The sequence below is a fragment of the Argentina silus genome, assembly GCF_951799395.1.
Source record: "Argentina silus genome assembly, chromosome: 22".
Lineage (NCBI taxonomy): Eukaryota > Metazoa > Chordata > Actinopteri > Argentiniformes > Argentinidae > Argentina > Argentina silus.
Genome location: NC_139676.1, coordinates 2,787,019 through 2,799,518, shown reverse-complemented (window position 1 = coordinate 2,799,518; position 12,500 = coordinate 2,787,019). Strand labels below are relative to the sequence as shown.

The 12,500-nt window shown below is 47.1% G+C and overlaps 2 protein-coding genes across 2 annotated transcripts in view; one reads left to right on the top strand and one right to left on the bottom strand.

Annotated features, from left to right (window-relative positions):
- LOC310822005 (retinol dehydrogenase 12-like) overlaps positions 1–174 on the bottom strand; it is a gene marked incomplete at both ends in the record, with an annotated part of 3,486 nt that extends 3,312 nt beyond the window's left edge. Inside the window, one exon of the mRNA XM_083694294.1 lies at positions 152–174. Coding sequence (XP_083550420.1) covers positions 152–174 — 23 coding nt within the window. The remainder of the gene's footprint in view (positions 1–151) is intronic.
- A 3,840-nt stretch (positions 175–4,014) lies between these two features.
- On the top strand, positions 4,015–4,999 carry LOC310822004 (putative G-protein coupled receptor 141; the record flags this gene model as incomplete). Its single annotated transcript, XM_083694293.1, has 1 exon — positions 4,015–4,999. One exon carries the CDS (start codon positions 4,015–4,017, stop codon positions 4,903–4,905), a length of 891 nt encoding a protein of 296 aa, XP_083550419.1. The 3' UTR covers positions 4,906–4,999.
- Between the last annotated feature and the right edge of the window lie 7,501 nt (positions 5,000–12,500).

Here is a 12,500-nt window from a genome sequence, read left to right as displayed (position 1 = left end):
GTTATTCATAATGACTCGCTCATCTGCAGATGCCTCAGTGCTAATGATGTAGCATGCTGCAGCTAGAGTTACATAACCCACCGTAATCATCACCAACAACAACAACAGCAGCAGCAGCAGCAGCAGCCAGAGGAGGCTGTGCAGTCCCTACCGTAGGGAGTAGATGTTGGACATGGTGGAGACGGTGGTGAGACCCCCTGGAGCGTGGTTGTCCCTTCACAGCATGGCGTCTCTCTGTGTTGATCTAAAGAGCTTCTCCACCCGAGGGAACAGCCGTGGGAGTGGGAGTGGGAGTTGTAGCGTAGCACCAACTGCCCTGTGTGTCGTGGATCATTGTAGTGGGCCGGATTGGGGTTGTAGCAGGCAGATAATCCCAGATAATCTGCTCAAGGTTCAAACACATGATCCAATTCTGGGACCTGGAGGAGACCGGGCCTCTGTTAACAGACATTGCAGAACATCTTACAGAACAAACAATGAATCAGGTTCTAGAATGTGTGTGTTTTTAAGTGTCAGACTGGAGGTGTGGCAGGTGAGAATCATTTTTTGTTCATTTTGAACAAAATAGAATTTGTTAATAATTCATAGTAGCTTTTACATTTGAGTTGAGACATACTGGGACTGCTTTTTTGTGTCATCATGTGGAGGTCTTGTATAGTAGTGTGCATCAGGGGAGGCTGGTGGAGGTAGAAATCGGAGGACGGGCTCATTGTAATGCATGGAACGGAATCAGGAATGGTTTTAAATACACGTGTTTGATACCGTTCCTTAATCCGTTCCATGCATCACACTGAGCCCCGTCCTCCGATTTCTACCACCACCAGCCTCCACTGATCAGGATCTGATCTACATGGTCGAACAGACTGACTGAGCCTCCAGGAAAATCTGGTTGTCGATTCAACCTGGTTTAGTACCCCATCTAGTGTCCAATAGCATCTCTGCAGGCATTGGACCGTGAACTCTGTGACCCTAATTGGCTCCATGTGGACACCATCAGAGGCTGTATGGCTGGCTACTCAACCTCACTGACAGGCTTCATCCCAGCCTCAGTAAACCTCACATGACTGGGACTCTGAATCGTGATGCTCTTATCTTAATGTGAGCATGAATTTATGAATTCATTTAAATAAACTCAGAGAAGAAATTATAATAGGTGACAACCTACCAACCCCTACACCCCCCCCCCCCCCCAACCCGGACAATTGTACTACTCTTACCCTTTAGCATTCCTATAAACTGTACATACTGTATCTTCACTTGTACACACTGCTCTTATACTACATACTACTGCTCTTCTGTACACATCTGTCTATACTGTTCATAATGCACATACCCTTATTTTTTTAATGCTACTGTTAATACACTGCACATATCTGTACATACTGTGTATATCTGTTTATACTGTTCATACTGCATTCCATATTTATTCTGCTTATTTACTTTGCTTTAATGTTACTGTTAATACATATATACTGCTATACTGCACTGCCTATACAGCTCATATGCTGCTTATACTGTTCATACTGCATTCTATTTATTCTGCTTATAATGTTACTGTTAATACATATACTGCTACACTGCACTACTTATACTTATACTTATACTGCACTACTTATACTGCTCGTATACTGCTTATACTGCACTACCTGTATATATTGTTCACATTGCACTTTTCTGCTTTTTTTGCACTTCTGGTTAGACGCTAACTGCATTTCGTTGTCTCTGTACTTGTACTCTGTTGAATCTAATCTAATCTAATCTAATAATTTCTGTCGGATTCTAGTTTATCTGCTGGATGCCTGACCTGTTTTATGGTATGGTATGAGTCATGGTGTATTTCAAACACACTCAGTATTACTATCTTGAGTTTGAACATTGTTGACTTCCTCCTGAGGTGCAACCTCAGGTTTACAGAGAAGAGAACCTCTGTGAGCAGACCTGGAACACTCACCACTTAGAGGACCAAGTGTTCTATGCAGTGTTTACCTAACAACAATACTTTGATTGGCTAAAATCAAAGTAATGACCAAAGATTGGTCAAAATCCCTCCTGAGATGTGTGCAAACCTGGTGACCAACTACAAGAAACGTCTGACTTCATGTTTTGCTTGGGGATCAAATACTTATTTCCTTCCATCAAATGCAAATTAATTTATAACTTTATATAATATGTTTTTCTGGACTTTTTTTGTTGATATTCTCTGTCTATTTGTTAAAATAAAAGTACCATAAAAATTATAGACCGCTCATTTCTTTGTAATCGGGCAAACTAACAAAATCAGCAGGGGATCAAATAATTATTTCCCCCACTGTATATGTACACCATATGTATATGTACACCATATGTATATGTACACCATACGTCCAATATGCTTTATGAGTGCAAGCATTGTTCAACCTTGTGTAAACTCTAAATAGTTGTTCAGGTGTTTGCTGAAGCACTTCACCCAGAGAATGACGCGAACCAGGAAGTTTGAGAATGCTAGGAATCCCCCCAATTATCTCTTAATCAGCAGGACTGAACTGAACAATCCCAAAACACTGAAACCACCACAAAACACACCTCCAGGGTGAGAGAGAAAGGGAGACAGAGAGAGGGGAAAGGGCGGGATTTCTTATTGACAAGCAAGTTTACTTCCTCGTCCTGAAGAACGCCTTTGTAAATCTATAACCTGTTTAGGACCAATAAAGCATTGAGTCCATGGCGTGGTGAATCAGGGTTAGGGTTAGACCTGGGAACCAGATCCTGTTTCCATATCCTCTCTCTTCGGCCTCCTTCTGCTTTCAATATCAGGTACAACCGCTGACATTTCATAGAGGGGTTATTTTTTCTGAGCATGATAACCATGACTATTTCCATGGCAACTGTTTGCTTTGATGTGTGGTGAGTTTGTTAGGGGAAGTGTGTTTGGTAACATCTGTACTGGGACGTGTTGAATGTGGTGCGTTGCTGAAGTACACAGATAGAACAATGGGATGGAAGCTGAGGGACGTGTTGACGGCATTATGACAGTTGACAGTTTGTTTTGAGAACATCACACGGAATGTTACCAACAACCACGAATGGGACAGCAGATGTTGTGAGAGAGACAGAGAGAGACAGAGGGGGAGAGAGGGAGAGAGAGGGAGAGAGGGAGAGAGGGAGAGAGACACACAGAGCGTGACAGACAGATATTCGTGAGTCAATAATTGGCCAACTGGACCACCTGACCAGACCTAATTATAGTTAGGGTTATCTACAGTGTGGAGCCAGACGTACCATGCAGTCTGTTTGACAGGCTGGGTCAGGTGGACAGCGACTGGTGAACCCTCTGGGACCACAGTAGACGACAACCGTGTATTCAACCAAAGGTAGGATGTTTTCTTTGCTCAGAGGCAGGTCAGCCTCACTGGAGGACACGGTGTCTGTTTCCTCCTCATAGGCTTGACTCTGGGAACTCTTGTGTTTGCTTTCTTTCTAGTGTGTTCTCTGGCTGTGACCATTGAGGTCAGCGGTTAGGGGTTAGGGTCAGCGGTTAGGGGTTAGGGTTAGCAGTTAGGGGTTAGGGCCATAGGCTGTCACAATGCTTTTTTTTTTATTAACAGGAGAGAAACTGTACAGGGGGGTAGTGGGGGTGAAGAGGTCTTTAGGGTTAGGGTTAGGGTTAGTACAGGAGGGTAGTGGGGGTGAAGAGGTCTTTAGGAGGGACCGTTAAGATGTAACTATTAAGATCTATTTAATCTTTATCTTATCTATCTTCTTTCGATTTGCTTTGTGACTGAGAGGTTCCCTATTTTCTGCTTGTGGATTACATCACAGTGGCCAGTGCATGCTCAGGATGTTACTTCACAGTGGACTGTTGATGTTGTAAGTTTGCTGCCAGCAGTTTGTTCAGTCCCAGTACCAGGATGTTTATCATTGTTTTAATACCACTACTACTATTACTATTAACACTCAAGTTGATTCTCCATTCCAGAGCACTGAGAGGAGGAGGGAGAAGGAGGAGAGGAGAGGAGGAGAGGAGAGGAGGAGAGGATGAGGTCTGACAGTGATCACTCGTCCCTCACGGAGCCGTACCGCTACGCCCTGCTGTCCATCTACTCCCTGGTCCTGGTGGGCGGGGTCGTCAGCCTGTCTCTGATGATCAATGTCCTCCAGTCCAACGTCCGCTCCCTGACCACCACGGCCGTCCTCAACCTCATCGTGGTCCACTTCCTGTTCCTCCTGACCGTCCCCTTCCGCATCTACTACTACGCGGCGGGGGAGTGGCGCCTTGGGGCCGACTTCTGCAAGGTGGTGAGTGGGATGGTCCACGCGCACATGTACCTGTGTGTCGTCTTCTACGTGGTCATCCTCTCCATCCGCTACGTCAGCTTCTACAAGTGGGCCGAGCGGGTGGAGTTCTACCGCCTGCTCCACGCCGCGGGGGCCAGCGCCGCCGTCTGGGTCATCACGCTCGCCGGCGCCCTCCCCGTGGCCATCCTGAAGTACGGGTCCATCGACCCGATGGATAACAGAACCAATGGCACGCAGTGCTTCAACTTCTCCGGGGAGCTGGACAACCACTATGTCGCTGTCTTGAACTACATCATCAGCGGGCTCATCCTCCTGGTCACGCTGGTTCTGGCCGGCTGCCAGGTGTGGATCCTGGGGTGCGTTTACCGGAGGTACCGGGCCACGACCTTCGCCCACCAGGAGTTCTGGGCCCAGGTAAAGAGCCTCTGCTTCGTGCTGGTGATGGTGGTGTGCTTCGTCCCGTATAACGGCTTCAGGATCTACTATGTGAAGAACTACCAGGACCTGGTGGAGACCAACGAGGTGTTCCTGGCTGTCACCACCCTCAGCTGTCTGGACATGTTGGCCCTGGTGGGGAGGGGCCCGTGGAGGGGACTCTGTGATAGGCCCATGCTGTGTTGTCCTTCATGAGATTAACAGGACTACGCTCTTAGATATATATTTTTTTTTTCTAAAAGGGTTCTTCATTTGTCCCCGTAGTGGAACCCTTTGAAGAACCCTGTTGGGTTCCATGTTGAGCCTTCTGTGAAAAGGGTTCTACGTGGAACCCAAAGGAGTTGTTCAAAGAACCCTTTTAGAACCCTTCTTTCTAAGAGTGTAGTTATGGACTCAAGGGGCATGCCTGGACACAGATTAAGCCTAATCCCACCCTAAATCCCACTTTCAATGGCGATTATCCAAATGCTTTTTTAGACTAGGACTAGACTTAATCTAGGTCTGGGAAACTTGCTTGTCATCAATTTGAACTTATTGCCAAATTCACTTGTGTATAATACAGCTACCTATTTTTTGATATCCGTCTGAGCAAAACAGTGTGACATCATTTGACTGTGTGTCATGATGGGGTGCGTCTCAATAGTCTAAACTGGCGTCCTCTCCTCATCCTCCTCCCTCATCCTCCTCTCCTCATCCTCCTCCCTCATCTGTGCTGATAGGAAAGAACTGAACTGGTGAAAGCATCCGCCATATTGCTTTAACCCTATCCTGTGTTTCAAGATCAGTGCAGAAGAAGGAGAAAGGAGGGTTAGGGTTAGGAGAGGAGGGAAGGAGAGGAGGAGGGAAGGAGAGGAAGGAAGAAGGGAAGGAGAGAAGGGGAGCAGAGGAGGGAAGGAGAGGAAGGAAGGAGAGGAAGGAAGGAGAGGAGGGAAGGAGAGGAGGGAAGGAGAGGAAGGAAGGAGAGGAAGGAAGGAGAGGAAGGATGGAGACCACTTTAGACTATTGATATGAAGCCATGGACTCAAATATTTGTTAGATTTGCACTTGTATAAAACTGTCTTTGATCATTTTGGCAGTAGAGCAGTATGAGAACATCTCTCTCTCTTTCCTATGTGGGATCCAACCTTCCACTCGGATCAGAACAGCCCGACACCTGAGTAGTGGAATTGGGTTTATTGTACAGTTTTATAATAATAAATACAAATTAGAGATGTATTCTGCTTTAACAGTCAGCTATGGCAGGACAACGGAGACGGTCAGGTGATGAACAGCCAGTGGACAGCAGACGCTGTAGGAGAAATCATGCATCCTTCCTCATCTCATCTGTACAACTCCGTCTGAAGTCATCTATGTTGTTACGTTTGATTAAAACATTTTCTGTAAAGTTTGAGCTTACTGTATTATTGACCTTGTGTGGCCATTCTCTCTCAGAAACGTGTTTATCAGCAGGGCTGAGAAAACAGGGATTCATCTACACGGTACGGTTGCTATGGAGCAGTTAAAGGGGCAATCTGTTATTGGTACATACTTTTAAATTAATGATATATAGCCATTGATATTCTTGAAGAATATAACTTATAAATGCCTTGTGGGCTTAGTTCAACTGTCGTACCCCATCAGAACCCCAAATAAGCTTGTTTTACTCCACTGTTAGTAAACAACGCATTCTAAACGAACACCATATCGCTTCAAAACACGGTTAAAACTATCATTTGTATCTCATGGATGGTCAGTCCTTGCATCCATAGCTCTGTCTATGAAATGGAGAGTGGTGACATTCCTCCAGCCCCGTCCCTCAGCTGTTTACCAAAACAGTGGTGGGGAGGCCGCTTTGTTGCTGTTCAAATTACAGATTGCAGCTTTAAGTGCAGACGACGGACTAATGCAGTACACAGAATGGAGGTGGAGACTATAGGCATGCATAGTGTATGAAGACATCAGAATATTCTGGAAGGACAGTTACAGAACCCACCGCTGTTACAGAACCAAACACAACAAGGATCCAGTTCAGACATCATCACATTAGTTACTGTTTCATGTAGTTATTAAAAAAACAAACCATTTGTCTTAAATCACTGGTGGGTTGCTACATCTGTGGCCAAGATTAAGAGTGATTCGTAAAAAAAACAAAAAAAACCAACAAATGTAGAAAAGAGTGATGGTGAAAACACACTGCACCCATGTGTCCGGAACACAAACGCCGCCTCGCGCTCCAAACACCTCTAAACTGTAAACGATATCTTGATGCACAAGTCAGGTCTTGATCCGAGGCAGTGGTTTTGTTGAACGGAAAAACAGAGATTATTATTACATTATTATTGACATACATAATGTGTATAATTCATTATCGACCAGGCAGGAAGCGCGACAAAAGGGGCCAGTCAGAGTGTGTGTGTCTACGGCTCGTCCACCATCGCCTGGTCCTCCTCAGAAGATCTCCACAGCTGAGTTCAGGTCAAGTCTCATCTGTAAATACTCCTACGCCAGTTCACTGTTCACTGTTCACTGTTCACTGTTCACTGTTCACTGCACCCTCAAGTTTACAGGAGATCCTGAAAATGACGTCCGAAGGTTACAGGGAAACTCATTTAACAGTCTGACTTCATCCTTCATTCATTGTTAAGAGAGAGAGAGAGAGAGAGAGACAGAGAGAGACAGACAGAGAGAGACAGACAGAGACAGACAGAGACAGAGGGAGAGATAGAGAGAGAGAGAGAGAGAGAGAGAGAGAGAGAGAGACAGAGAGAGATAGAGAGAGAGAGAGATAGAGAGAGAGAGAGATAGAGAGAGAGAGAGAGAGATAGAGAGAGAGACAGAGACAGAGAGAGAGAGACAGAGAGAGAGAGAGAGAGAGAGAGAGAGATAGAGAGAGATAGAGAGAGAGACAGAGAGAGAGAGACAGAGAGAGAGAGACAGAGAGAGAGAGAGAGAGAGAGAGAGAGAGAGAGTGCTCTCCACGGTACAAACAGGAGTCTCTGGAGGTCACACCCAGCTCTTTCCAACAAGTCGTCCAGTTGGCTCTCTCCTCTCTCTGGCCGGGCCGTACCAGAGCAGACGTCCGGGGGTCAGGGGGGGTCAGGGCTCTGGGGGGGTCAGAGGTGGAGAGCCAGGGTCAGAGGTGGGGCCTGGAGGTCAGCTGTTCCCCCGGCTCTCCTGCTCCCTCTCCTGGCGAGCAGCGGAGGAAGATCCCTGGGCATCCTCCATGTCATCTCCTGCCCAGGAGAAAACACACACAGCCTTATTAATATAAAACACACACAGCCTTATTAATATAAAACACATATAACATTATTAATATAATACACATACATATAGTATTATTTATATATCAACAATAGTTAACAGGAGAAAATAAATAGATATGTCAATATTAACATTATTAATAATATTAATACTACTACTACTACTACTACTACTACTACTACTACTACTAATAATAATAATAATAATAATAATAATAATAATTAATATATCAACAATAGTTAGCAGGGGAAAATAAATAGATATGTCAATATTAATAAATACTATTATTAATATAAATATAATAATAATAATAATAATAATAATAATAATAATAATAATAATAATATATCAACAATAGTTAACAGGGGAGAATAAAAGTAGGACTGCATGATAAGCGTATCCATGCAACCAGAGAGCCACAGGATAGCAACAACATGATGGCTGACTAGCCTTGTTATGTAGGTCAGGGGAGCCACTCTACCCTGGGCCAGACCTGTGTGTCAGGGGAGCCACTCTACCCTGGGCCAGACCTGTGTGTCAGGGGAGCCACTCTACCCTGGGCCCAGACCTGTGTGTCAGGGGAGGCCGGCGGGGGTAGAAATCAGAGGACAGGGTCATTGTAATGCATGGAATGGAATGAGGAACGGTATCAAACACTCACGTTTGATAACATTCCTTATCCCATTCCATGCATTACAATGAGCCTGTGCTCTGATTTCTACCTCCAAAAGCCAAAGGAGTTGCACGTCTGAGTCTGTAACAAGGCTACAGCACAGACACACATATTGACAGGAGGAATTATCATTATTATTATTACTGACATTGAGGAGGAGGAGAGAGAGAGAGAGAGAGAGAGAGAGAGAGAGAGAGAGAGAGAGAGAGAGAGAGAGAGAGAGAGGGGGGGGGGGGGTCCTCACCCCCGGTGTTGATGTTCATCTGGGAGAGGCTGAGGGGCAGATCGCGGGTGGAAGGCTCCGTGGGGCTCTGCAGGATGTCGTGCATGGCGTTCCTACGACCCGTTCTCCCCGACGCAATGAAGTCAGCATACGTGGCTTCAACTTCAGTCATCTCTCACACATGTTCACACACACACACACACCTGGGAGGAGGAGGAGGAGGAGGAGGAGGGATGGGTGGTCAGGAAGTAGGAATCACAACACTGGGTAGGGGAGGCAGAGCAAGGGAGGCTGGTGGAGGTAGAACATTGGAGGACGGGCTCGTTGTGACGCGTACAACGGAATGAGGAACGGTATCGAACACGTGTGTTGAGTGTGAAAGAGAGAGAGAGAGAGAGAGGGAGAAAGAGAGAGAGGGAGAGAGAGAGGGAGAGAGAGAGAGAGAGAGGGAGAAAGAGAGAGAGGGAGAGAGAGAGGGAGAAAGAGAGAGAGGGAGAGAGAGAGGGAGAGAGAGAGAGAGAGAGGGAGAAAGAGAGAGAGGGAGAGAGAGAGGGAGAGAGGGAGAAAGAGAGGGAGAAAGAGAGAGAGGGAGAGAGAGAGAGGGAATAGGACCAGGAGAGAGAGAGGGAATAGGACCAGGAGAGAGAGAGGGAGAGAGAGAGAGGGAATAGGACCAGGAGAGAGAATGATGATTTCTCACTACGTCTTTGATACCATTCCTCATTCCGTTCGATGCCATCACAACGAGCCCGTCCTCCGATGTCTACCTCCTCCAGCCTCTCCTGGTACAGAGGCATATAGCTGTGTGTCTATGAGTGAGCAGGCCTAGGTGGGCCAGTCAGGACTCTGCCTCCTCCAGCCTCTCCTGGTACAGAGGCATATAGCTGTGTCTATGAGTGAGCAGGCCTAGGTGGGCCAGTCAGGACTCGGCCTCCTCCAGCCTCTCCTGGTACAGAGGCATATAGCTGTGTCTATGAGTGAGCAGGCCTAGGTGGGCCAGTCAGGACTCTGCCTCCTCCAGCCTCTCCTGGTACAGAGGCATATAGCTGTGTCTATGAGTGAGCAGGCCTAGGTGGGCCAGTCAGGACTCTGCCTCCTCCAGCCTCTCCTGGTACAGAGGCATATAGCTGTGTCTATGAGTGAGCAGGCCTAGGTGGGCCAGTCAGGACTCTGCCTCCTCCAGGTTATACATTATGTAGGGGTGATGTGAGGTTATGAAAGAGACACTGAAATAGCTTGTTTTTCTCTCTCATAGCGCATTACGCTGTCTGAACCCGAGATAAGGTCCACTTTTATCCAAGAACAGCAGAGGCGCAAAATATTCTGCACACATACTGTGTTACTGCACATATTTTTGCAGCCTATATTGCGGGATATAAAGGCCTTTTACTGCTGCATCCCAATAACATACAGACGGTATCCTCAAAGGACGCCGTTTAAACATGACATCATGCAAACCACGACATCGGAATTTAAGAGGCGCATCAATCCCTTAAAGAATTACAAAATAAATACACTTTCATATTTAGCCCCGTTTCAGCACCTTACCTTCTGTAATCGCTCATCCACCGACTGCGAAATCCCTGCTACATCTTTGACCGAGTGGCACCGACATAGGAACCGGGAACACCGGGGCCTACCGTAAAATCAAACAACCGCGACCGGAGAATCTACAGGCTACACACGCTGCAGGATAAGATGTGTCTGTGTTTAGATGTTCATCTGTTGTGTCTCAGTATGTAGCATAGATCTGCTCTATACGCACCGTTAGAGCCACAATACGCGCAGCATCGGTACGGTCACCCGTTAAAGCCCCGTCCTCTGTTCCTCCAGCAACATTTGATTGACAGGTTTCCTGCGGCTTTGACCAATCAACGGTGACCTCCCCCGCGTCTGCTCGACCATTGGACAGGTCGCACAAAGGAGGAGAGACATCGGAAACAATGTTTCCATGCGCCTTCTGTTTCCTCCAAACAGAGGTGCGTTCAGCGAAGGGAAACGTTCAAAACGTTGCAGGTAAAAGTGTTACGTATGTGTATCTCCGTTCAACACACTCTTTCATCCTGTCACCCTCAGCGTGGCCTCAGACATCGCGAAATAAATCGATTTTGAATGCTCAATCACTTGAAATAGTGTGTCGTTTTGGGAATTATGCTTTGAGATCTGGACGGAGATGCTGAATAAGGATGAGGTCATGACGATCCACTCCTGCAGTGGACGGAGAATCCGCAAGATGGCGCCATCACACACCTGCAGCGGTCCAGGCGACAGTTACCTCATATGACCATGGCGCATGGTGTTGTTGTTATGGCGTTGGATCGCTTTGTTGCTGGACACATGGCGGGCCTAACGGACCTAGCGGGCCTAGCGGGCCTAGCGCCGGGGGACTAGAGGGGGTCAGTCGGCCTATAGCGGCGGAACTCCAGGGGGGAATACCAAAGACCTACAAACCATTTAATCCATGTTTTACACGATACACAATCCTTCTGAAGACACCAAAATCCATGTTTGCTATGAATGAAACGATTGAAAACGTTTGTTGTTGTTTTGTTTTGAAATGGGACTTTGAATAAGGCACACACACACACACACACACACACACACACACACACACACACACACACACACACACACACACACACACACACACTAAAAGGGGTCTAAGCCCCCCAGTGTGGGGGTGGGTTGGGGTGGGAGGAGGGGGGGTTGGGTCTAAAAGGGGTCTAAGCCCCCCAGGGTGGGGGTGGGTTGGGTTGGGGGTGGGAGAGGGGGGTTGGGTCTAAGCCCCCAGCCTTTTACCCTCTAATCCCCGGGTTCAAGGTCACCAGAGAAGAGTTTTCAACACCCACAGGAAGTGGACATTGATCCCAAAGGGAAGCTCTGCAGCTCAGACTACTGGCAGAGGCTCTGTAGCGGGGGAGAGGGGGCAGACAGGGGGGAGAGAGGGGGAGAGGGGGCAGACAGGGGGGAGAGAGGGGGAGACTGGGGAGAGAGGGGGAGACAGGGGGGAGAGAGGGGGAGACTGGGGAGAGAGGGGGAGACTGGGGAGAGAGGGGGAGAGAGGGGGAGAGGGGGGAGACAGGAGGAGACTGGGGAGAGATGGGGAGACAGGGGGAGACTGGGGGAGACTGGGGAGAGAGGGGGAGACAGGGGGAGACTGGGGGGGACTGGGGGAGACTGAGGGGGGGGGCCTCCCAAAGTCACATGACATCCGGCTGCTGTTGCTATGGGTCACCAGGGAACCAATCAGGACACACTCTGGACTATAATGGATCCACTGACTAATGATCATTACTGTAGGTGAAATACAACCTGAGGTGAGGTGAGTTGATTTGATGTGATTTGATTTGATTTGATTTGATTTGATTTGATTTGATTTGATTTGATGTGATTTGATGTGATTTGATGTGATTTGATTTGATTTGATTTGATTTGATTTGATTTGATTTGATTTGATGTGATGTGATGTGATGTGATTTGATGTGATGTGATTTGATGTGATTTGTGATGAGATGTGATTTGATTTGATGTGATGTGTTGTGATTTGTGGTGTGTAATGGTGTGATTTGTGGTGTGATTTGTGGTGTGATTTGTGGTGTGATTTGTGGTGTGATTTGTGGTGTGATGGTGGAATGTGTTCTGTGTTTGGTT